This window comes from Ahaetulla prasina, chromosome 6 (assembly GCF_028640845.1).
Source record: "Ahaetulla prasina isolate Xishuangbanna chromosome 6, ASM2864084v1, whole genome shotgun sequence".
Taxonomy (NCBI): Eukaryota; Metazoa; Chordata; class Lepidosauria; order Squamata; family Colubridae; genus Ahaetulla; species Ahaetulla prasina.
In genome coordinates this window covers 52,986,227-53,012,188 of record NC_080544.1, presented here as the reverse complement: position 1 = coordinate 53,012,188, position 25,962 = coordinate 52,986,227, and the positions used below count along the sequence as shown (strand labels likewise).

Genomic DNA, 25,962 nt, shown 5'->3' with positions numbered 1-25,962 from the left:
ATAACAGCTCATGCTTTTACCATATTTCATTTGCATTTAGCTATTGCTTACTTAGGTCTATTATTGGATAATATGAATTTACAGAAATTTGCAGACCATTTTGATTTTTTAAATCTATAAATAAATAAACCATGTTTTATTTAATAATGTGATAATGCAATTCATTAATAATAATCTGTAATGGCATAAGTAAAAGAAATAGGCAATTAAGGACACCTTAACAAGAACCAATGGCCAATCCATATATTACCTATCTGTATTCTCAGTGAAATCAGTGCAACTTAAATCATTAAACAGTCCCTCAAATTTCAGGAAGATCAAAGCCTGATGAACTTAAGAATGTGTCCTGCTGAATCAGTCCATCTATTTCTGCCTTGAATATAACTCACCAGATATAAGTTCAAATACAATATGGACAGCATAAATGGAAAAATGGAATAAATAAATATTTGTTTACTGTGAAATTTCCACATTCAACTTCCTTGGATTACTCCTATTAAAGTGCTTTAAAATAAAACTGATTAATAATAAACTGTAAATTTACATTTTAAATTATTTGTGTATTTGGCCACAAGTCATTTATAAACAAATTCCAAGAACTGATCCTATTAAAGAATTTGGAGCATCACCACATTTTTTTCCATTGTAAGAATTTTCTTTGGATCCAATCTAAATATGTTGTTTATTTATATTTAAAGCTTGCTGAAAGAAGAGTCCTTTATGACTTATCAATCAATACTATCAAAGAAATCCTTTTTTCAGCATTAGTCTAAAACAGTGATTCCCAAACTGTGAGCCGCGGCTCCCCAGGGAGCCGCGCTATCGTCATGGGGGCGCCGCGGAATATCTGCGCCCGCTGGGTCCGGCGCTGATGCGCCATTTCTGGGGCATCTGGTGCGCATGCGCAGTTGCAGGTCGGATTTCCGGGGAGCCGCGGGCGCGTCTGGTGCGCATGCGCAGTTGCAGGTCGGATTTCCGGGGGAGCCGCGGGCGAAAAAGATTGGGAACCTCTGGTCTAAAAGACCTGACACAAAATGAAGTAAAAAAAAGATTTAGGAAAGAAAGGATAGGACAAAATATATACCAGTTCTTACACAAAACCTGTATGGAAACAGTTCAGGAAGTGACAAAATTTCAACAAACTTGTAAAGTGGGCTTGTTTTCCTTCTTCCCAATCATGCAGGTTGCTACAAGCTGACCAAGAGTGGAAGATACCTAATATACGAAGATAGAGACCACTGAATATTTTTGATAGTGCTCTTTATATATTGGAATATAAGATCTTCACAGTAGCGCAAAATTTTGATATCACAATCACGTTGAAATCACTGACACCACCATATTTTAAAACTCACAAAGCAAACTGTTTAAATTACGGCATAATTCTGTAGTAACTTCAAACTTAGCCCAATAAAAATCAACCAGATTTTCAATAAATATACATAAATTTAATGCTTTAAGTAAGTATCAAAAGCACAAGACAGGCTACTCAAATTGGCTTATATCTTATGGAAATGTTATTTTGGGCCATCCTGTACAAAATTTAGCAAAGATTTTTTCCAGGAATCCTGACACGTCACTGAAATCTGATGGGATAATGAATGATTTCAGGATTTTTGTGTGATTCCAGAGTGTTCTAAATTATTAGTGTTTATTTAATTATCAGTACCTGTTCTTATGCATTTTGACCTAATCATTTCTATGGTGGCTGGATCTAAACCTCCAGCCTTTGACAAATCATCTTACAAATATTTCAGGTAATAATACTTCACTTTCTTGTTTAGGATTCATAATTCCATAAATCATTTTCAATGTTTTCTCACTTTTTAAAATGAGCCTATTATGAACACTCTGGCTGATCAGGGAAAATTGATGTCCTGTATCAGTTATTTTTCATAATATCTGAAAAGGAAAAAACCAGAAGAAATTCTTAAACCCATATGTAGAGAAGTGTTTTTTTTCTCCTCCTCCTCCTTTTTTGGGAGGGGGTGTCTTCAGTCATCCTTTTCTGTCTCCATCTTCCCACTTAGACATTGTTCACTGATTTACTTATTTATGAAGTCTGAAGGTTAGTTCCTACCTGCTGAGAGTAATTAGCCCTTTTCTTTGTGTTCTATGCAATCCAGTCTGATTAAACATACACATTTGTTTTACCTCTTTTTGTTCCTCTTCTCTTGTTTTCCTTAAGTTGCATTTATTTATTTTTTAAAAAACTATTATAGCCTGATTTTTTTTCTTTAAAGTGCAAATGATTGTGATTTTCTACAATGCTTAGTTATGGTTATATCAATCTCTGCATTATTTTTTATTTTTCTTTCCCAGAACAGATAGTTTACTGAGTGTCTTCCCTCTAAACTCTGTAAATATTGCATGACCTATCAGCCTTGTTTCGGAAATCTTGAGAGCTCAGGCGGCTCTTAGGGAGCAGCAAGCTATATGCTTTTTGGGAAATGCTTGTTTGTTTAAACAGCCCCTCCTTTGCTTTTTGACACTATTTCTATTAGGCAATTTACTAATTCCCCTTGAACATACTCAGTGTGTGTCTTTTCCTCTTGCCTCCCTCTCTCCCATTGCTACTTTTGTTCCTTGGTCATGTTAAAGTTTCCATTTGACTCCTCCATTGTTACAATTTGTCACTCTGGAAGATCAATTTGTTTTACTCCACTCATCAACAGAGTAGAATCGGGTGCCAGATGTCATTTTTAAGCAGCCGCGTTCGTCTGCTGCCGCTGCTGTTGCTTCTCCCAGTTTAAGCTGATCACTAACTGCAGAAGAGTATGTCATGTTGCACATTCCTGAGCTACACGACCCAGCCTCCGTCCCCTCCCCCAATAATCTATATTTGGCAATTCATTTACTAGCCAGCTACGGGGACCACACAGTTGGATCTCTCTCTCTCTCTCTCTCTCTCTCTCTCTCTCTCACACACACACACACACACACACACGCAGCAGTGTTTCCTCTGAAGAGCCATTCTGGCTTCGGTTGGAGTTTTTTTCTGATGGCGGGAAGCAGAAGGAAAACTAGTGGCCAGAAGAAAAAGAAAACAAGAAGTTCGCACTTCTCTCTAAAAAGTCCCACTGTCTTCCACTCTGCCGCGGGACAATTAACTAGTCCTATCCATCCATCCTCTTACTACCCGGGTACTGTATCAAACTGTCCCAAGAAAAGGAGAATTCACAAAGCCAAAGCTTTCCCCTTGTTTTGGTCTTTGACGTCTTGCTCCTAGAAAGCCAGACTTGGTGCACTTTTCCTGCGGGCTCTTAAGGCTACGGGCTTGGGCGCTTACTGGAGAGTAAGCTCGGTGGAACTTAACGCCCGAGGAAACACGCGCTAGACTCGAGTCCCGGAGACTTTCCTGGGAAAACCCACCGCGGAAATCTCGGGGCTTCTTTGCGAGCCACGCTATGCAGTTTGAGCTGGTCTCAAGCGCCAGAGCTCCCCCACCCACCCCTTTCAAATCCGATAGAAAACTATTTGGAAGCCGCGCCACCACCGGAGTTCCCTTCGCTTTCTCCTTCTCTTTCAGCCATAAAACAGGGGGAAAATAATATATACAAAAGCGTTTTGGCCACTCTTCTGGCCGCAGATTAAGACCGAAACCATTGCACGCCGTTAAAAAGAGCACCCCCACACCAATCCCTCCAAATAAAAAGACGAGGCGATCTCAGTGACTGGAGCACAAGCCCGTGCCTGTTTATTCGGAAAGAAAGTCCCAGAGGACCGAAATCACTTCCTGGTAAAAGTGCATCGGATGCAACTCTTAAAAAATTTCACTACACCGCGTCGGAAAGTTGAGTGCGCAACCAAGTGCGAGCACGAAGCCACGGAGAGGCGCTTCTATTGCCTTGGCGGTTGTGCAAACGCACGGCTGAAGCGCCTGCCTTGCCCCCTTCCCTAATTTGTCTGATGCCCCTCGAGTTTTGCTCGCTTTGGCCCGCTGGGTTAGAACTGACAGGTTCGCCTCCTCGCCTATCTGCATTGTCTCCCTTCGCCTAGTCGCCCCTGCCTGCCTTCGCCGCGTACCCCCCTCCCTGCTCTCTCCAAAAGGGATCATTGTTAGTTTCTCCGTTACCCCCTCCTCCTGTTTATTTATGCACACGTCACAAGGGAGCCCCCGCCCCTCCTGCATCTCATTAAGTGCCCAGTGTTTCTTTCTCCCTGTCAATAATCCTGGATCCCAGACTTCTCCGTTCCTCCGGATTTCGATCCCCCTTTTTCTATCTGTCAATCAGCGCCGCCTTTGAACTGAAAAGCTCTCAGTCTAACTTCAACTCACTCAAATCCGACCGGCACAGGCTTCCTATATCTACAGCTTCTACCCCCCTCCCATTTTTACAGCTGATTTGTTTGGTTTGTTTGCTACCATTTTTTTAAGTAATTCCCCTCCCCCGTTTTAACCCTCCCTCGTTATATAATTTTTTTCTTATTAATTTTTTGTGTCTCTGCCCGCGTGTCTTTACATGCTGATCTGATCATCGGAAGAAAAGAGAGAGAGAGAGAGAGAAAGAGAGAGAGAGAAAATCCAGAAGAAGGAAAAGAAGAAACCCAAAGTCACTGGTGCAAAAAGAAAGGAGCAGGGACACTGCCCTCCCCTCCTTCTCCTCCTCCTCCTCCTCCTCCTCCCCCTCTGTTCCCCTCCCCAAGAGGAAAGAAAAAGGGAAAAGAACTTTCACCTGGGACTCTTCTTAAAATTACAAACTTCTCCCTTTTCTTTCTGCCTTGTTTCTTTTTAAAAAGAAAAATATCCTTCCCCCTTTTTCTTTCCTTATTTTTTTTTTGCCTCTCTCTCTCTTGTTCCGTCCTTGCAAAATTGCTGCTGGTGGGGGTAAGGCAGGAAGAAGATGCCGCAACTCAATGGCGGTGGAGGGGACGATTTGGGGGCGAACGACGAATTGATCTCTTTTAAAGACGAAGGGGAACAAGAAGAGAAGATCTCGGAGAACTCTTCGGCAGAGAGGGATTTAGCGGACGTCAAATCATCTCTGGTCAATGAATCAGAAACTAATCAAAACAGCTCCTCAGACTCGGAGGTAAGAAACGTTTTCCCCTCGAAACACACCTGCCTGGCTCAACTTTGGCGGGAGGATTGTCGGACAAGAGATGGAGGGGGAGTAGGAAAAGGGGGGGAGAGACAGAACACAACTAACTTGGTTCCCTCCCGTCGTAAATTGCCCTGTTGCCGTATGTTTCGCCTTATGTTTTGCACAAACTTTTAACTTGTTCTCCTTTTCTTTCTTCCGTCTCTCCCCCACCAACCTACCTCTCCCATGCACTCCTTGCTGTTTTCTTTCTTTCTTTTTTGTTATCGTGACCACCCACCCCCCAAATCCCTTTCTTGATTTAAAGGCGGAGAGGCGGCCTCCACCTAGGTCCGAAAGTTTCAGAGATAAATCCAGGGAAAGTTTGGAGGAAGGTAAGTTGCTTTTTCCTCTTTTGCAGCCACCCTTAGTTCCCCCCCACCTTTGGTGGGGAGGAGGCGGCTGTGAAATTCTCTTGCGTTTTCTGTAGATTCGAGTACGTTAAAGTTTTCGTTGATTTTTTTGTGTGTGAAACGATTTCTAACTGTGATTTCCCTTCCCTTCTTTTATTTTTCTTCTTGCTTCTCGTTTCCCCGCCATGTTAGCTGCAAAAAGGCAAGATGGAGGGTTGTTTAAGGGCCCACCGTACCCTGGGTATCCCTTTATAATGATTCCCGACCTGAGCGGCCCCTACCTCCCCAATGGATCCCTTTCGCCCACGGCGAGAACGGTGAGTGACTTTTTTTTTTTCCTTTCCCGGTTTTTCTGCTACGATCCTGAGTTCCCCTCCTTCTTTTCCCCCTTCCCAAAGCGCCCAATGGCTCCTGCGTGTCCCGCCCGTTCCTTCCCACTTCGGCCATGGCACGGCCAGAAACTTTCCAAAACTTTTGTGCGTTCAGCAGACCGGGGGAGGGGAGGGGAGGCGGGTAAGGGAGGAGGGTGGTTTGTTTATACTTCGCCATGTTTATTCCTTTACTTTCAGTTTGGGGGGGGGGGAGGTGTGGATTCAGCCCTGGTGACTTAAAAAAAAAGCCGATTCGGTACGTTCAGCTCCGTCCTGGTTCTCAGCGCCAGAGCCCGCGCTCGCTCGAAGTTCCCCAAACTCGGAAATTTCTATAGCGCTCTGTTTTCTCCGGCCCTCTTGAGTGGCGAACGGGGTTTGCTTTCTCTCCCCTCCCCCTTTACTTTGCCTCCCACTTAACCCTTTATTTGCTGTCCTAACCCTCGCCGACTTACATACTAATTTACTGGGATAGTTGCTATTGAATGATTAATTGGTGTTAAATTGTATCTTTTATGTACACCCTTTTACGGGGACTCTTGTTTTTAAATTTATTGCGGATGACAGTTTAACTGCAAGCATCTTGCTTTATTGTGTTTTTCCCCTTCCATTTTTCTTTCTTTTTGGTTTGATTTCTGAGGGCTTCTTGAGAAGAGCGTGTTGTCCTTTCAGAGTGGGGAAATGTTATTTGCATTCCTTTGCAAGGCGACATTTTCAAAAAGGCAACGTTGTTTTTTTTTTAATGAAGGATAGAGATGTCATAGCCATTCTATAACTGTGACATAATATATATATTATCATTTCTATGATCCTGTCTTGCTTTAGGAGTACCAACTTTTTTTTTATTTACAAAGGAAAAAATCTCAAGGAATCTTTCCCCCTTCCTCCACCCTTTCTCTTATTCTCTGTGGCTTCAAGAATAGACAGCAGGGTTATTAAAATATATCTTTTTCTTCTTAAAAACAATTAAATTTCAGGAAAAGCATTAAATAAAGGAACAAGCTTTTACTTGAATGGAATATTTTAAATCAAAAAGCATACACACATTACTCTTACTGAAGGATATATACTTTTATGGGTGTGGCAGAAAGACCAGAAGGCGTGGCAGAAAATAAGTTGCTGTAGCCATTAGATTGTTGCTTTATTAAGCTTTTGATAGGTAAAAATTGTTGGCTACTATTTTATATTACTTTATAGATTGATTCCAACTCTACCTGCTCTTCTTAGAAATAAAACAAACTTTTAATAATATTATTTATAAACTGACTTACAATACCCCCAGGGAATGCAGAATTCATACACAATCTGCTGTTAGGTTTTCTGTTAAATCTTTAAATTAAGATAAGTTTTCTATCCTACTTCCCTTTCTTTTGGTTTCTTCAAATTACCTTTTCCTTTTATAGTGACAGTATAAGACATAAATGTTGAGTAATACATCCACTATTAAATACTTGTGGGATTCCTGGTAACACCAGTCTGGAATAGGATATATTTTTAATGCATTTTAAAATATCAGGGTCAGACTTGTTTTTATTCAGATCCCAAATACACACTGCAAGTTATAGAGGTCAAGGAATAACCAAATAGTGTTTACATGTGTATTTTTAAGTGTTTTGAAGGATGAGATTAACCTAGTGAATATATTTTATAATTTGTTGCATTTTGGGGATCATAATCAAAGCATGTATATATTTTATAACCACAGTTTTGGTATAATGGAAAGAAAAGATAACTAAATACAGTATTGACAAGGTAGTGGGACAAGTAAAGGCTATGCTATATGTTGGCAAAATTGTGGCTATTTTGTGACTATTTAAATGTACACTATGACAGTTTTAAGTTTATTCCCCAAAGGAATTTCTAGAAATAATTTAGAAAATTTAAATTTGTCTATGAAGATTCTCTCTTAAATTTGTTTGGTTAGAGACCTGAGAGACAAATTCCTTTTTCCATATAATAAAGGATATTGTGGTTTAATACATAATTGTATTTTTTCTGGTCGCACTTTTGTTCTGGATTAGATACATCATCTTTTGAAATGAATGGGGACTATTTGTGTGGATGTTTGAATAGACTTTGGATCAGGCCCTAAATAGTTATCTTTAATGGAAAAAAAATCACTTAGTAATAAAGCATTTTCTGAGGAGTCAGTGCTTTGTATAAAATCTGTTATTTTATTGTTGGTATAACAGGTGACCTTGTTCTTTGCCATCACATGATTCAAAAAGCATTTTCCATCCTCAATAGACAATTTTATTATTTGCATGACAGCCAGCTGTATATTTCAGTTTCTTTTTTCTTTTTGTCATGCGACTTAAATCATAGCTATAAAGAAAATCCATTCTTTGTTGCAAAGCTAAAACTATTTAAAATTGATTTTATATTGTACTGTTCAGAATATATTCAAACAATTAGGATATTGTTTTTGCAATTCAGAGTGTAAATTAATAGATAATAGTTACTTACATAGATAGCACTATCCTCCCAATTTGAGTGAATGTACTATTGTTTTTAAAAGTTTCTCTGGGTGTAATTATTGTCCTTTTTTCACTGTAGACATAGGGTTTTATTTTTATTTAAAAAAAAATCTTTGTCCTTTGATATTTTAAAATTGATTTATAGAAATACTGATCTATGATTTATTTATTTTTTTGCTCTATAAATGTAAATGTTTTAAAGCAATCATTAACAGTCCAATCCTAGATAATGTTGATTCAGAAGTAAGCCCTTACTTCCAGGTAAAGATGAAAGGGATTAAAGTCTAAATTTTCTTATGACAAGTAATAGTTCAGTTACTGAAGATTGTTAAAAATTGATAGCAATAATTACATTTTTCAGAGGACAAAGATTTCTCTGCATCATACTAATTCTGCTTTTCACAGAATAATATACCTAGCTGTTAAGAGAACCAATATGCATTAAGGAGGGCTCTATTATAGATTTATAAAATGGATTTAGAACTAACTTGTGTGAAAATGGATGTCAGGAGAACTTCATGACATGAAATTTAATTTCAGAAATCAGTGATAAAGCAATTGAGTAGAAAGAATTATTCTGGTTACTGAAATAATTTTAATGTTCATATTTCAGAATTGATTCTTATTAACGTTAAATGTCTGTTCAATATATTACTTTCCTACATTTTGCTTTTTTCACAGGTTTTATTTCTCGGAGTAATTTTTTTTAATCAATAAGCATAAAGTAGGGGAATTATTTGTGATTTAACAAAACTGAATAGTCCAATATTTAAAATTTGAATAATTCCTTGTTTAATGCTCTGAATCGCCCTTAATCTTCAGCTGAAGAATCTAGATGCAAGGGGGTAACGAGTTAATAGGATTCCTCCACCTTTTTTTCCTGCTATGAATTGTTTTGACAACAGTTTTCAAAAGTGTGACAATCTGAGCTTCTGCAGTTGGATGTAATATTACTGTAATTACGCAGGTCATTACATTTTAAGTAGAGAACAATGAAATCCTTATCATGCTGAAAAAAAAAGAACAGGTGTTCCTGCCCTTCTTTGGTATTTATGCTAATTTGTTGTTCAGGTCTTTTAGAAATATTTATAGCTTTGCGTAGTTCAAAATTCTGTTTCAAGTGTGAAGGTTTGATTCACTGCTAATCTGTAGGCTGAAATTTGATTTCTGAAATAAGGATTATGGTGGTAGTTGAATGTTAGCCATTTACATCTAGTTTTCATATCTCAGTGAGTTTGGGGCTCACTGGCAGGGATAGGCTGTTTACTAAATTGTACCATTCATTTAATTAATGGTTTTAATGGGGGAAAAAATGAACTGTGCAAAAATAACCAGTAAAATTAAGCACATTGTCTGTGGCTCTCTTAGTTCTTAGCATGGTTAGGATGCTGCTTCTGTATCAGAAATAGCTTTGTAAACTTCATATGAGTAATGTCCTTTCAGCCTCTCTGGTCTGAATTCTTTTTAAAGTCACACTGGAGGAGAGAACCAATGCATTATCTTGCCTCTCACTTAGAAAGACTCTGGAAGGCTAGAGTTTATGTTTAATGAAGGCAAAATGTAACCACATTTTTATGTCTCTAATATTACTTTTTTGAGGGGAGACAAGGGTAAAACATAGATTATTGGCTTGCCAAGCTTGGCGTTTTACTTTAAAGAGCTCTAGGGTTCATGCTTTAGTAAGATTATTATTTTTTTCTTTCTGTTTTTTAAAGACAGTAGAAAAAAGACAGCTGCAGAATTCTCTTTCTTTGCTTTTGCATAGATGTATACCATGACTAAAATTGCTCAACCCCCATTTACAGCTGTCTGGCAGTTATGTGGAAGCTGGGTTATGGCTGTTAAGCATGAGACAACCTGGATTTAACAAATGTTTCCCTAAATAGAGAAGAGGGGATTGCTGGACGGATGGGGGTAGAAGTTGAAAAATACACCAAGGCAGCAATTCATGCCTTTCTTGAAACATACTTGCTAGCTTGAAAGGAAGAACAGAATAGATATTATTTGAGTCGAAGTGCATATAGTTGCCCACAAAAGTGCTCTTACAGATTAAAAAAGCAATTTTTTTGGGTTTTGAGTTATAGGTTGAATTAGAGTGTTCTGTTTACACATTAACTATGGTGGGATCTTTTTGTCTTTTGCTGCTGCAGAACTTTTAGCTGCTGCTATGGTAGCTACTTTATTGTTTTGCATAATCTGCATTTTCCCAAATTATTATTTTTAATTAACACCATCATTTCTATACTGAGCCATGGCAAATATTGTTGGCCACCAACTGATAATTGGGTATTTTTGTGAAGGAAATGGTTAACTTTAAAAACAAAAGCAAACTTGTACCTCCACAGGTCTGCTGGAAGAAATGTGGCACATTCATTTGCTGGCAGGCTCTGAAGGGTCATAAATCTACAGGATTTATTTACAGCCCATAACACTTATGAATGTTAAGATATTTGACGCCACGCTGGCCTTATAATATCCAAGGTCCATAGACACTGGCAGTGGGTCAGGTTTCTTTCACTAATTATAAGCAATAAGAGATGGGAGAGGTGGTGGGGGGGAGGAATTAGAAAAATCAGCCCATGAAAAGCTTGGATTGTTTTGGGGAGAGTGGGAGGTTAGTGCTTGTTCTCCTTAAATGTGGGGCAGCCTTTTCATAGGATTCTGAGTTAACTCTTGCAATGCTGAAGAACAATTCAAAGAACGTTAAGCAGATCTCTAATATGAACTGCTTTCTTTCTTACAATATTGTGGGAGATCTCCAGGTAGAAATCTCACCATCACTTTGAACAGAACACCTCCCAAGAAATGTACAATAGTCTTCAATATTTCATGTTTCATATTAAGAAAAATAACTTGTGTAAGAAAAACAATTTGTATTAAAAAAATCGGTGTGTGATGCTATATTTTTATGGAATGTTTAGCTATGCTTTTTCTTTGTCAAAAGCTTTGATATACCCAGAAAACAAATATTGCTGATTTCAAAAACTAATTATAAAATTAACTCGCTTCATTCTACTTTTTCAAAAATGAAATCTAATCTTATTTCATTCACAAGTAATGAGTTAAACAGAACAGATTTTTTCCAAGTGGGTCTCATAAGTAATAAAAATCTAGTTGACATACCTGATTATCTAATGAGAAATATTAATATGCTGAATATGCAGAAATGTTTGGAAAATATATGTATGATTGATATCCATTGCTAAAATGGAAGCCGAAAATGTAAGGTTCACCATGTTTTATATATAGTAAAGTCTTGGAAAACAAGAATAATATTAGAGGGCCCTTCAAAACTACATTTCTTTAATTTTATCTTGATGCTTCTTTCTCTATTTTAACATTTATAAGCAGTCTTAAGACCACAGCTGTTTTAAAGAAAGTTCTAGAAATGACTGAGTATATACATACATCTTTTATGCATTTTATTTAATCTAAGTTATTTTATAAATTAGTTTGAGGAAAGGAATATGAGAAGAAATACACATCTTTCCTCCCATACGTATGTAATTTTTTTAAGTAGCACTTTTTAAATAGTAATTTCTTAGTGTATCTAGGACAGTGGTTTATGATGATTCCCATTCAATAGGGTTCTGCAATGTATTAGTCTCTTAGGCTAACTCTACATCTCTTAACAGAATAGTCAATAGTTTACAGTAAGATGATATAGTAGTATATTCTAGGAGATTATCATTTTTTGTTGATGAAAATTTTATCTAATTCATTTCAGGTTGCCACTAGCTCTGCTCTTTTTAAATGTTTCATTTCCTTGATTCACATTCTTTTACTGTATAGTCAGACCAAAAGGCATGAATGAGTTAATCGACTAACTTTAGTGAAATTTGGGAGCCTCGTTGGCTTCAACAGGGTGCAGCATATTTAGAGGGTTTAATTAGTACATAATTGTTCATAGTCTGCCAGAAGGGATAATATACTGAAAAAGTGACTGTTCTTCTACAGTCTTCAGTTTTAAAATGATAAATCACTTGCATATTTGTGCAATGATTCAAATGAAGCTGAAATCTCTCCAGCTCAACATGTGGTAAATTGTAAAGTCAATGAATTGCAGATGTAGGCTACAGTCCGATTGGGGTCTTGTTTGTGGATGTGTGTGTGTGTGTGTGTGTGTGTGTGTGTGTGTGTGTGTGTGCACAGTGAAAAAGGATCAGTATAAATATTATGAAACACAAAGTATATCCATAGATGTTGGTTTTAGCTATCATTTTGTCTTTCAATACTGTGCATTAACTTGAGGGTAGTGGTACAGTTAATCTTAATTAATAATGTGAGAAAAAAATGGCTTTTCTTACATAAAATGCACACAACAATTAGATCATCACTCTGCTATTAATTAGGACAGATATTCTTAAAATATTTCTTTAGAAACATTTTTAATGAAAGATATAACCAGATTGTGTATCTCTTCGAGAAATTGCTGCTAGTCCTGCCATAAAGGATGCATTTTTACATTCCTTGCACATCCAGAAGTCTCATGAACTTCACTAAAACTTACTGGTAGAATAAGTGAGGCATAAAGGCCATGTTGTTGCTCAATGACCCCATTGTTTGCCTCTTAGTTATCTAGAACTATTTGTTAGTTTGCTGTAGACCCTGTTTTAAATAGCCAAGCATTGTAGCACCATTGTATTTTTCTTCCTGAATGGATTACATAGATAAAGTTACATAATTTAAGACTGGTAAAATATAAATTTTCTTGACATGTAATATCATTTCTAGTTTTTACTAGTAGTTTTAACTATACCACAGAGGTACCTTGAGTACTTTAGTAATGTAAACTAAGTACAAAGAATGCTTAGTTGTAGGTTCTCAGATGACAATGGATTGATTTAAATGTCTTTTTTTTAAAAAAAATAAAAGCTTATGCATCTCTTCTTATTTTATTATTGGACTTTTTGCATTTTAAAGGTTTGTTATAAATTATATTATTATATATTTCTTTTAACTTTTTCTAAAATATACACTATACTTGAAATTGTAATTCTCCATATCTAACATTTGACTCCTCAAGTATTTATTGGATTTACTATGGTCAGTACAACCATAGTTAAGAAATCACTGTAGACTGACTTTTCAAAATCAGATTTGGAAGTAATCCATACTTTAAGCAAATTAGAAGTAATTATGTATGCTTTGGTATATATGGTTACAGTAAACTACATAATAAGAAAGATAATATTCATCTTCACTTATAGCATATCATCTCTTGAAAATCAGTAGAAATATCTGAAAATAGCTTGAAAACCAGGAAATAGTTTGAACTATTGATATAAGAGATACCATATGCAATAAAACATCATGATGATATTCCTTGAGATAAACTTGTAAACCCACATTTTAGATCAGGCTACCTGAAATCATTTGGATTTAAATTGGGACTTGTATTGTTGCTGCCTTTTGGAAAATAAGGTATGAATTATTTCTAGCCAGACAATATATTCTTATGTAAATTGAAATTTTCTTTCACTTAGTTATTAAATTTATTTTTAGCCTCTGCCTGTAGAATAATGGGGAATGCTATGGCTGAAAATTATTGTCTTATTTAAAAAAAAGAGAATTTGAGAAAGACTATTTCAAATTACTGTGGGAAGGTGCTTTTGGATTTTTGTTTTGATTTTTTAAAAAGTAGGGCAGCCAAATTAATATCTTAATAAATGTATGTACAGTGTCATACCATTCAGGTTATAGCTTATTACTGTATTGCAGAAAATAGGATGCCAAAATATTAATAGCAATAGAACTTATATACCGCTTCACAGTGCTTTTATAGCCCCCTCTAAGCGGTTTACAGAGTCAGCATATTGCCCCCAAGAATCTGGGTCCTCATTTTACTGACTTCAGAAGGATGGAAGGCTGAGTTAACCTTGAGCTGGTTCAAACTGAATTCCTGGTAGTGAGCAGTGAGTTAGGGAAAGAATAAAGAATAAATAAAATTAAGAATAAATAAATTAAAGGAAAGAATAAGGAAGAACAGATATATATTTCTGGAAAATAAACCAAGCATCAGTGACAATATGTCAATTTGCTTAATTTAGCTTCTTCTGGCTTTTCTTATATAACTAACTGTCAAATCTTTAGTATTAAGTCAAATCATTAGAGATTAAAGGTATGCAGCAAGATTAAAATGTTATTTCATGCACTGGCAATATTGTTTACTTTTACTTTTAAGCATAGATGGCCACAGTGTCTAAATCAACAAGTTAGTAACTTTCCTCATCATGATTTGCATAATTAGGTTTGTGAAATTTGACTTAGCTCATTGATTATTATTAATATTAGGATTGGATGGGATATGGGATAGAGGATAGAGGATACTCAGTTTCATGGCTAGTATTTAAATGGATGATTAGGATTTTAAGATTATGTCAACTCTTAATTAATGCAACTATTTCCAGAATGAACTGATAAATGTTTGATGAACATATTAGCCAGTATAGACTTATCATTAACAAGGATTTTGTTTTAGTATTTAAACTTTGTGTAGGGCTATGTTATGATAAAGATGTTGTGAATCAACCAGGGTGGTTGTTAAGAGCCATGCAGTTGTTTCAAGATGGATAGCTATACAAATCTTTTAAATAAATAAATAAATGAAATGAAATCTTATGAGGATAGCCCTTTTTCTATCAGTTTGTGTTTAGTCAGTTCTTATTGGTGATATAAGTAATTTTCATCTAATAAAGTTAGCTGCAGGTGACAAAAACACATGGATTGTAATAAAATCTTTTAGTTGAAAAATATGCTTCTAGATGCATTGTGATTTTTTGGGTCTCCTTGACTAACATTTATAATATATATAATCTCTACATATAACTGAAGTTCAGATCAAATTTGTAATGTGGGCTGTATAGTCAAAAATTACAAATTATCATAGAGGGATGACAAAGTGTGGTCCATTGACCTATACTGGTAAAAGAAATGTAGCAATTGATTCACTATGATTTCCTCAAGTTCAGAGTCCAGAGCCTTCTTACTATCTCCATTTTACCTTCCTACAAGTATTGATAACCTGCCCATTCCCATAGCCTTCCACATGGGCTGACATTTGATTAGATCTTGTTTGCTACCTCAGCCATGCATCTCCTCCTGCACTGATGTTCATCTGTTAAAGCTTGCTCACTAGGTCATCATGTCCTGTATGCATGGACAATCACCTGCCCCATGAGACTAGATCAGTGCTGAAAACTAGCTCATAGTATACAAGTATACAAGCATTTATACAAGTGGCAACATGAGCCCTTAATATTCAGAAAACTGATAATAGTGATTAAGTCTTATGTGTACTAAGTGGGACTTGTTATCACATAAGCAGCCTGAAAAGAAAAATGCAAATAAGAAACACAGTGATGAATGTCTAAAAATTGGATTTTATGAGACTAGAGATTTACTTGTCTGCATGCCAGAATCAGAAATTTCTGTTGAGGAAATAAAATAATTCAATGGATAAATACTTAATTTTTATCACATTTTGGCTTGAAATTTTAGTTTTAAAAAGCTTTCAAATTGTAGAAGATGAGAGGATATAAACAAATACAACTTATTCCTGCACTGCAAAAATTGACATGCTTATTTATTTAGTGGTTTTTTCCCCCCAAACATTTATTTAGTGGTTGAAAAAAGTGTGATAAAGGCTAATGGAGTTGATCTAAACAGGTTAACCATAAAGTAACATTCTAGTGCTGTCTGATGAGCAATTGTGCTTCAAAACAATTTATTTGTAATATTGATTTATTGTATACAACTATCCATATCACACTTATACAGATGTTCCTGTTGTGCTTGTAGACTTCAGATTTGGATCACTATACAGAGAACTCATTTTGACATTTTGAGCAAGAACTTTTTGTCCTATTCTTCTTTGTTCCACTTATGTTGAACTTTATAGCTCCCTTTGAGAGTTGATCTGGTTTACAAATAATGTTAGTTGTTTTAATTGGTTAAAATATCTTGGCTAACCAAAGCCTTATACAAACTGAACCATGAATATGTGAAGGGAACTTTATTGGTTGAAAGGGAAATTTGAAATGCCATTTTTCCAGAGATCTAGTTGACCCTCTTTCATAAGGCTTAAAAGACCACATAAAAGTGGTTGTTCTCACAGGCAATTGGGCCTGGATTTTAATCAACCATCAATTTTTTTATTGTTTTGACTTAGTGATTGGAAAGAGAATATTTTTCTGACCCAAGGATGAGTTGTAGTATGAACTTTGAATAGTAATTTATTAACAGTATTAAAGATGGTCCTTGACTTAAGACTACAATTGACCCAACATTTTTGTTGCTAAGCAACACTTAACAAAATTTTTGTTAAGGAAATTTTGCCCAATTTTACAACCTTTCTTGCCACAGTTGTTAAGTGAATCACTGCAGTAGTTAAGTTAGTAACACGGTTGTTAAATAAATCTGGTTTCCCCATTGATTTGCTTGTCAGAAGGTCGCAAAATGGGATCACATGACCCTGGTACACTGCAACTATTATAAATATGAGTCAGCTGCCAAGCATCTGAATTTTGATTATGTGACCATGTGCTGCAAGAGTCATAAAACTGAATCAGATTACCCTATGCTGCAACAATGTGAAAAATGGTCATAAGTCACTTTTTTCAGTGCCATTGCAACTTCGAACAGTCACTAAATGAACTATTGTAAGTTGAGAACTACCTGTATGAGGTTTTTATATTTTCATGTGACCACCTTAATGAAATAGACAATTATTTAAATAAATTATGTCCATGTAGTTCCACATTTAAACACTTTAATTTAAACATTTGACTAGTTCTGCTCAGTGCTCAAAATTGGACATTAACAGTAGAAATAGCAACAAGATTTCATTCCTATGTCTATATGGAGAGGGAATTTTCAGAATTGTTGCTTTGGTATACCACATTCTGGTTTGGGGTACAAACCAGTTACCACATTCACAAAAGATTAACTTGAAAGTATTTTTATTTTTTTGTTCCGGGTTGGATACTAGATACAAATCTTACAAGTGTAAGTCTTTTGGTTTGAACATGACATTAAATGTAAAAGATGAAAGTGTTTGAGCATAAGATTAGGACTGAACCGTAGTCTGATGCTAGTCTGTGATATACTAAATGTTTTTACTTGATTTGAAATAAGCTTTTTCTAAGATAGGTGGCTATATAAATTTGATTAATAAATAAATAAATATGATGTGTTACTAAAGCTAATAACATTAATTGAGTTTTAAGCGTTTTGTCCAATTCAGCCATGGAAATTATTTCTTAAACTGATTCATTTAGCACAGCTATTTCACAGTGCAGATCAGAACTCAGAAACTAATATAATTGTGAATATAATTAGGTTTATTTTCTGTTAAGCCCAGAATCCTCACTGGTCCTTTTCTGAAATTAGAAGTCAGAATATAGTTACACAAATACGTCTGTCCCTAGAAGTGTTTGCTTAAAACTCTGTATCACCAATACAATGCCAACAGTGCATTCTGATAGAACAACCCAAACCGTAACATGATTTGCTACTATTGGGCTTCAAGTGTAAGAAGTGTAAACAATCTTGGTTTGTTTAAAGAAAATAAAATATTGTTTGAAGCTACCATTTTTGTTGGCATAAGAATTTCAGCTATTGTTTAGCGTGATGTTTAAACAGTAATGGTGATCTATGATTTCTTGGGATATTGCTGGTTTGTTTTTGTGTTGTACTCAACCCTCTAATCAAATCTTGGATATGCAGAATAGAAACAGTTTAGAAAATAGTTTAAAAACCAGGATCTAGAAAAGGATTCAGATCATTTTCAGTAAAAAGCAATGTTTCATAATTGTTTAACAAGCCATAGTTAAAACAAATCATGGATTAGGTTGATAAATGCTGTCATAAAATCATTCAAGTATGTTCATGTACAAATAATTCTGTATTAGTACAGTTTAATTAACTACTAATTTCAGTAGTTTAACTACTTCTATGAAAAGAAATGAAGCTAACTTAGTCATACCTCCATTGCAGTAATAGAAGTAGACTCCTATCACACAGGTAGGTATTTGCATACTATTATTTAAATTTTAGATGTTAGATAGTAGATTTTAGAAGTAGAATGCTATTTAGATGTTAGTTGGCATTTGGTGTAATTAACAATATGAAATCCCAGTGCCACTGTGTGTTCCAGTTGACCTGGAATCTATGAAGCTGGTGGAGAGAAAGGCTTAGACAAGCTTTTATTTAGCTTGAATCTGGCAGCTGGAAAAAAAAAAGGAAAATAAAGGAAGCTCTATGGAAGGGCAGTTTGTTAATGTGGCCTTCTGGGTTCCAAAGGGAAGTATCATTTTTAGACAAAAGTGGTTCTCAGGCTAAGAAATTCAGTCTTGCAGAGAATCCTGTCAAGAACACACAAGTTGTTTGAACCGGATATGGAATTGTCACAATAATTAGAGCAATCTCTATTAACTGAGTGGCAACTTTTTTTAAATAAAAGATATAAGATAAAGCTTCGGATTTGTTTCTTCCTCTCTTTATGTCTTGCTGTATGATTCATTCCTGATCAACTGCTGCTTCTATTGATACATACTTGGGAACGAGGGCATGAGGTGAAAAAGGGCAGGCATGTTTTGTGCTACTTATTCATCATTAACGATCCTTATTTTTGATGAACTCTGGGTTGATACTTTTGGGTGAGTGTTTTGTTTTTGTTTTTTTTGCTCCTCTATGTGACATGTCACTATAGTTTGTCATTTATTTCTTTTTGTCTGTTAAAACTGTTGCTGCTTTGAGCAGCTGACTGTTGCTTATATATTAAATTTAATTTTGGGGTATCTGATGAGTTTATAAAAGATGGAAACTTCCTGAGTTGGTAAAAAGTGTTGCAGGTATGGCAAGGAATGCCATTCTCATAAGAAAAAACTTTTGGGATTAAATTCTGTAATTTTCTGGTTTGTTACATTACTATGTGTCAAAAGAGCTGTCTTCTTGCAAATATACGTATTTTTAATTGGTTCACTGTTGGGTTACAATATTTTTCTTCTGGATTTCCTACACCTTCACCAGTTACAAGTACAGAGTCAGCATGCAAAATATTTCCAGCCATCATGATGTTGTGAGTTGGGCAGACAAACTTCATCTCTTTCACTCTGCCTTTCATAAAACTCAGAGCAATTTTGCCAGTCACAAAGGAAGTGCCGGTAGCTTTTATCACTCACTACCATTTTCCCTCCTTTTGGAATTACTTCATTTGCAATTTTGTTACTTAGAGTGTTGTTGTTGTTTTTTTGCTGGAGATAAATTAACTCAAGGCACTTTACTGAAACTTCCTGAATCTAATTTTTCCCCACTCACTTTGTAAAACCTCTGTCATTAACTCATTCTTGGGGAGATGAGAATCTACTAGGTAAAGGGGAAAAACAGTAAATGAGGTACTGTACAGGAACTGCTGGGGAGTGAGGAATTGCCCCATAGGGACTTCAGTCCAATAATTTTATATCCCCTTCTCCCTGTCTCAGCATTCCCCTACACCCCACTGCATATTGCTTAAGAGAACAATGAGGACTGAAAAAGTTTTCAAGAAAGGAAGCGGCTACTCTTGAAAAGACTTCCTGCAATTACTGAAGGTTGTTGAGTGAGAAGCTGTCACAGATACATGTTTTTTAGCCAGGCTCTACTGAATTTTAGTATCTACTGAGTATTAGTATCACAAAATCCAGAGTGGTCATTTCTTAAATTATGTGGAAGGTTTCTGCACCTAAGTAAACTCAATAGGACATTTCAAGTAAAAGGGGAAACAATTTTATTCGTTAATTTCACTCCTAGCATAGTTTCAATATTTGCTTTTACTTTTCTTGTCATTTGAAAATTTAAAAAAGTTTTCTCCCTTCCAATGATAGATTTAATTTCTTTAGCTAACGTAGTTAATTATTAGTATGTCATATATTGTGGGAAGATTACAAACTTATAAAACATTTTAAAATCAGTCTCAGACAATACAGTTCTACTGTAAGGTCCATTATTCCAGTTTAAAATGAGTACTTAAAATCTAGTTAACCACAAAAATTATAAAAGAAGTGTTTCCTGATAAAGGTGCAGTTCAGTAAAGTTTGAAAATTCCCTCAGATTGGGTAGTTGAAGGACTACTTTTATTGTGGGAAGTGGGAAGTCTTTCAAGATCTAAGTTAAGAAACATATTTTATTAAATTTGCACATCTTTTATGATAAATTGATCACTTGTTGAACAGATTAGTTAGAGCTGTTAGAATTTGCTTTATGAATCATATTCTTAGTACATTCCAAGACTCGGACACACCTGTAAGTGGATGTGTGTATAATATTTGTAAAAAGATATAACACTACTTGAAATTACATGTTTGAAATAATGTTGCTATGTTCTTAAACACTGTAGTTGATAAATTTATAGATCGTATGAACAATAACAATAACTGCTTGATAAACAACACCTCTACAAGCCTAGCTTTTTTCATTGTAAAGTTGAATGGTTTCCAAGCCAAATGTAGAACTATATTTTAGCAAGATAAAATGGATGATTTCAAAGATCTAACTCCTATAGAACAAAGAATAAGAACTAAATGGGAAAACTTAATACAGGAAAAATGAAGCCTGTCATTATGTTAATTAAGTTAGAAATTAATTTGAAAAAGCACACCCTTTAGAGTCTGTCTTATTTCTTTTCAGTTTAATAATTACCTTGATATAAGAGTAAAGGGTGTTGAAAGCTCAGAAATAATATATTCTACCACTTGCAAATCAGTAGTAAACATTCTTCAGTTTAAACAGCAAAATATTTGAAATTAACTGGAATGATTTTAACAGATTGTAAATGCTCCTACCAAAAGTAATAATTTAATAATTTAGTAATGGATTTTATTCAAGTTGTAATTGAAGCTGTTGGTACCTTTAATTTTCCATCAGATTCTTGATATGAAATAACATACTATATATTGGCTTACGGTTGCGTCTTTTTCAGGCTTGTATAACTACTTAATTAGCTGTTCCTGCTGCATTGTGCATTGTGAAAAAAAATCTGTTTTGAAAACTTTGCACTGCCTTAGTAAAAATGTCTCCAATGTGCTAGGCAGGTTTTGTAAAATTAGGCCTGGTAGACATTTTACTTTTAAAGTCTGGCAATAAGCGTATTATTTTTACAAGAAGTCCTTGAGTAAGAACCACAATTGAGCTCAAAATTTCTGTTGCTGAGTTGGACAGTTGTTATTTTATGACCTCTCTTGCTACAGTTGTTGAGTGAATTGCTGCAATTGTTAAGTTAGTAATGTTGTTAAGCGGATCTGGCTTCCCCATTGACTTTGCTTGCCAGACTCTGGAACACTGCAGCTGTCATAAATATGAGTCAGTTGCCAATTGTCTGAATTTCAAACATATGACCATGGGGATGGTGTAATGAGCATAGGTATAAAAATGGTCATAAGTCACTTTTTTCAGTGCCATTGTAACTTTGAATGGTCACTAAGTGAATTGTAAATTGAGGACTACCTGTATTTATTAAATTTGAATGTCACTGGTTCCTAACAACTCTTCATCCAAGCATCTTGTATGAGATCTTTGTAATTACAGTTGCTTTCTATATTTTGGTAGCAGAATTTTTCTGACATATTTTTGTAGTTTAGTGGTTAACAGGGGATGATTCTTATATCCATCCTTCTGCATTATCTTTGAGAATATGGAGATGCATAAAATGTAATAGGAAATTTTTTGAAAAAGTATATTACATTAATATTTGATAATTCTGAGATATATATATAGTAGTGCTTAAAATTATGTGACATCTTTTGAATTTTCAATATTTTTGCATAAATATGACCTAAATTTTTAAATGCTCCCCATATGAGTCCTAAAATTTGGCAGAACCCAATTAACCAAATGAGTAAAAAACATTATAGTTGCTCATTGATTTATTGATGAAAATGATACAAAATTATATATGTGTGTGGAAAAAGTATATGAAGCTGTATGATTATCAGTTCATTTGATGGGGAGATTAGAGTCATGTCTTTCAACCAATGGGATGATAAATATGTCTGATAAACAAGTCTACCTTATTTAAAGAACAGATTTCATTGTCTTCACTACCCGGTTATGTGGAAGTATATTATGATTTGAACAAAGATTTCTAAGGATCGCCAAATTGTTGATTCTCACCAGGCTGAACACAGTACAAAACTCTTTCTAAAGAGTTTGGATTCCACCAGTCCCTTATCAGGTAGATCCTGTACAATTGGTGGCAATTCAGCACCATTGTTACCTTTACAAGGTGTGAAAAATATTCTGTGAAGTCTCAAAATCCGGACACACCTCTAAGGAACTGAATGCTTCTCTTGCACTGGCAAATGTCAGCATTCATCAGACCACTATCAGGAGAACAATGAACAACAATTATGTATCTATTACCATATTTTAAAGTAGATTATCAAAGCATAAGAATGTTCATTTTACAGTAATTAGATGCATAGACAAAAATTACCTTTAACAGAAGCTGTGAGACATGATGCCTACAGAGGAGGAGCTGATTTGATGGACTGAGTTTCCCAGAAAAAAGGCAATATATTCCAAAAGGGGTGTGGGGCAGGGACAAGGGCAGCATGTTCCCGAGCTGGATAGAAGACAGAGAAAGAGAGTAAGCATAACCACTTCCTAGGATGTCCCAGGGTATATCTGTTAGAGTGAGAATAGTATAGGTTTGGTCTTAGTTGAGTGTAAGCAAATAACTGAACTCTTGCTAAATTGTTCTACATCATTCATGGCCTTAACTTGACAGAAGCCATCTAAAAGGAAATAGGTTAAAATGAAAATCCTGAGAATTTTGTTTAGATAGGCAGCAACAGGACCATAGCTTGAGAAGGTCCTTGCTCATGTGATTGTGGAGGCAAGGTAGAAGAGACTTGGAATCTCCCTATACTTTCTTGCTGATAAGTATCAGTCATGTGTGGCTGTTCATTTTGTGGGAAAGAAAATTACAGTATGAATCAGCCCACCACAAGCTGAAGTGCCTTTGTGCAGTAATCTCAAACGAGTTCACATAAGGTCTGTTTACGTCTCCTCATCTTTACCCTACTTAAATCCACAGACATTTTGAAGAGTCATTCAAATATATAGAATGCCAGGACATTTCCTTTTTACTTGTCCCCCCCTAAATGGCTGGGATAGGTATTTGGAAAGTTTATTGGTTCCCTCAAGCTATGTGTATGCATATGTAAGCATATAGGATGGAAAAGAAATTCTGTTGCTTTGTATTTCAATGCTTTGAAATAAAGAAAAATGTGGTATGAATATTTAAAAATTAATGAATGTGACAGATTTTGTTGAATATGAAATGGGACCAAATATATGGTTTCTTGTATGGTTTGTGTTTACAGCAAAAGAGTGTTTTTATCTTTATGAGAAGTATAGCTATTGACTCTTGAATAGTATATGTTGCAATATAGTCAGTTACCTATAAGCATCTAACATATTATTTGTAGCACTTTCTTTCTCTTGCCTTTTTCTATGATATTTTAAATAATTAGAATGCTTTTCTTCTGGGCAAGAAAACTTGGATTAGCTATCCTGGCTGGGTTAATGTTTTTCTCCTGTTCTCTTATTGCAAGATAATTACGACTTGGATTGTGTAGGTTATGTGGGATATATGATATGTGGAGGATATAGCCTTGGGTGTTCACACAGGTTTTTCAGGTCCTTTTCAGTTCTAGGATTGAATAATATATCTTGTATGAAGCATTTCTTACAGAGATGTCATTTGCAGTGATTGCATGAATAGTTTCCATGCTAGTTAAATTACCCTGAGCTATTGTGCTTTGACATAATTAGTAACTTTAGATTATTTGCACCATATTCAATTAAATTGCTGTGCACCTTTCAGTAGCCTCATGCAACTTTCAGCTATGTGAAAATTATACTATGAATATTTGATAATTAGCAGATACTTCAGATGTGTGGCTTAATTTTGTAGGTAGCTACAAACTCTGACCAGGAGAACTTTGTACAAACTCCAGTCAGTGGGTGATGAGTTTGTGTTTCTAACATAATCTTGAGGTCCAATAAATGTTTAGGGATTATGTTCTGCACTCATGTTGGTTCTAAATTTAGGTGATGTACTTAATCTCATCATGCAAGTTCCAAAATGTTTCTGAGGCCCTTAAGAGTTTTAAAAGTATGCACAACTTGATCAAACTCTACCATATCAGCAAAGACCTCAAACCCTGTGCAACTTTGAGGAATGACCATTCTTGCTTCCTTCTCTACATAGCATAGAAGTTAATTAATTTTACTTAATAAGAGGAAGAGGAATGATTGCTTTGACAAGTTCATTTTTGTAGTTTCTGAATTCTTAAAAAAAAAAGATACCAAACCTTTTCCTCAAAACAATTTAGAAACCAAATGCAGTTTGATATATAAAGAATCTTACCATGGATTTTAGTAATTATTTCCCTGTTGGGAACATTTCCTGCTATCAAAAACAAAATTGAGAAAACAGTAACTGGATATGCAGTAATATTTTTATATCTTCAGTTAAATTACTTTTGCAGGAAGTAATATCAGCATAATCATAAATCGCATTATAAAAGAACCTTTGGTGACTATCAGACATATCAATACATATTAGAAGCCATCTTTATCAAACTATTGTGTCCCATTTAAGAAGAGAACCTTCGTTTTCCCTGTAACAGTAGAATAAGGTATAAAGATTAACGGTTTAACTTCGACAAATTGTGATGGATTTGTAATCTTTTGCATAGAGACTTTTACAGTTGATTTGATTAAAGTACACTAGTTTTGAAAACAACTTTACACTTTTGTACTATGATTTGATCTTCAATTTAGAAAGGGTAACTTATTCAATGGTAGGCCTGCACAATTTTAGAGAGAAAAAGATCACATTGATAAATTAAAACTAATTAAGGCTCACAAAGAAATACCTGGTGTGTTGATCAGCTGTTTGTCTTCCAAGGAGACCTGGTGACTTGGAGGCACTCAATAAGATATCTTTTGGGGTAGTAGCAGCAAATTTATTGACTTTACAAGATGTATAATTCTGTTTGTCAGGCCAGATGTTATGCAGGCCACTTCTATACTAAATAGACTAAACCCATATTGATGTAGAATTGAAGGATCACAAAATGTATGCATAGAGCTCCTGGATGTGAGTGGTAATCCTACTGAACTCAAGGTCGCCTTTTCTATGGAGCAGCTTTACACTTACATCTACTAATGGCTGTATTGGGACCCTTCAGATACATTACCGTAAATGTAACCAACAGTAATGATGGTTGTGGCAAGGTACCTTATGTTCATAATGGGTTTATTCATGTCCCTATATCAATAAAAGAAAGAAAAGAGTTCTAGAAATGTAGAAACTAAATTTTAGGTCTTTTATACTCCTGCGTCTGTGTCTGTGCATTATCTCTTATATCTTCCATCCATAGAGTCAGTGAAAAATAACATTTTCTGTTTAGTATCAATAATTTTGACTTGACTTCTGTGTTAAGAAGGCAAACGAAAGAAAACAAAACCAGGGATGTCTTAATCTAGATTGGATCCTTGTGTACCTGCACTGCTGCTACAAATGCCTGCTACAAAAAAGAGTATTAAATTAGGAGCTCCAGACTTGTAAACTCAGAACACACATAAAGTTTTTCTCCCAATTCAGTGAGTGGGATGGTTGCCTTATAGTTTCTGG

General features: G+C 35.3%; 1 protein-coding gene across 23 annotated transcripts in view; it reads left to right on the top strand.

Annotated features, from left to right (window-relative positions):
- Nucleotides 1-4,177: 4,177 nt before the first annotated feature.
- Nucleotides 4,178-25,962, top strand: part of TCF7L2 (transcription factor 7 like 2) — a 220,615-nt gene continuing 198,830 nt past the window's right edge. For 14 of the 23 annotated variants that reach the window (XM_058187448.1, XM_058187449.1, XM_058187443.1 and 11 more), the window contains exons 1-3: nucleotides 4,180-5,033; nucleotides 5,350-5,416; nucleotides 5,627-5,751. In XM_058187448.1, the coding sequence (XP_058043431.1) occupies nucleotides 4,845-5,033; nucleotides 5,350-5,416; nucleotides 5,627-5,751 (381 nt within the window). In that variant the 5' untranslated portion in view covers nucleotides 4,180-4,844. Of the gene's footprint in view, nucleotides 5,034-5,349; nucleotides 5,417-5,626; nucleotides 5,752-25,962 lie in introns of all 23 variants that reach the window. The other 9 variants (XM_058187445.1, XM_058187438.1, XM_058187461.1 and 6 more) reach the window with 3 other exon arrangements.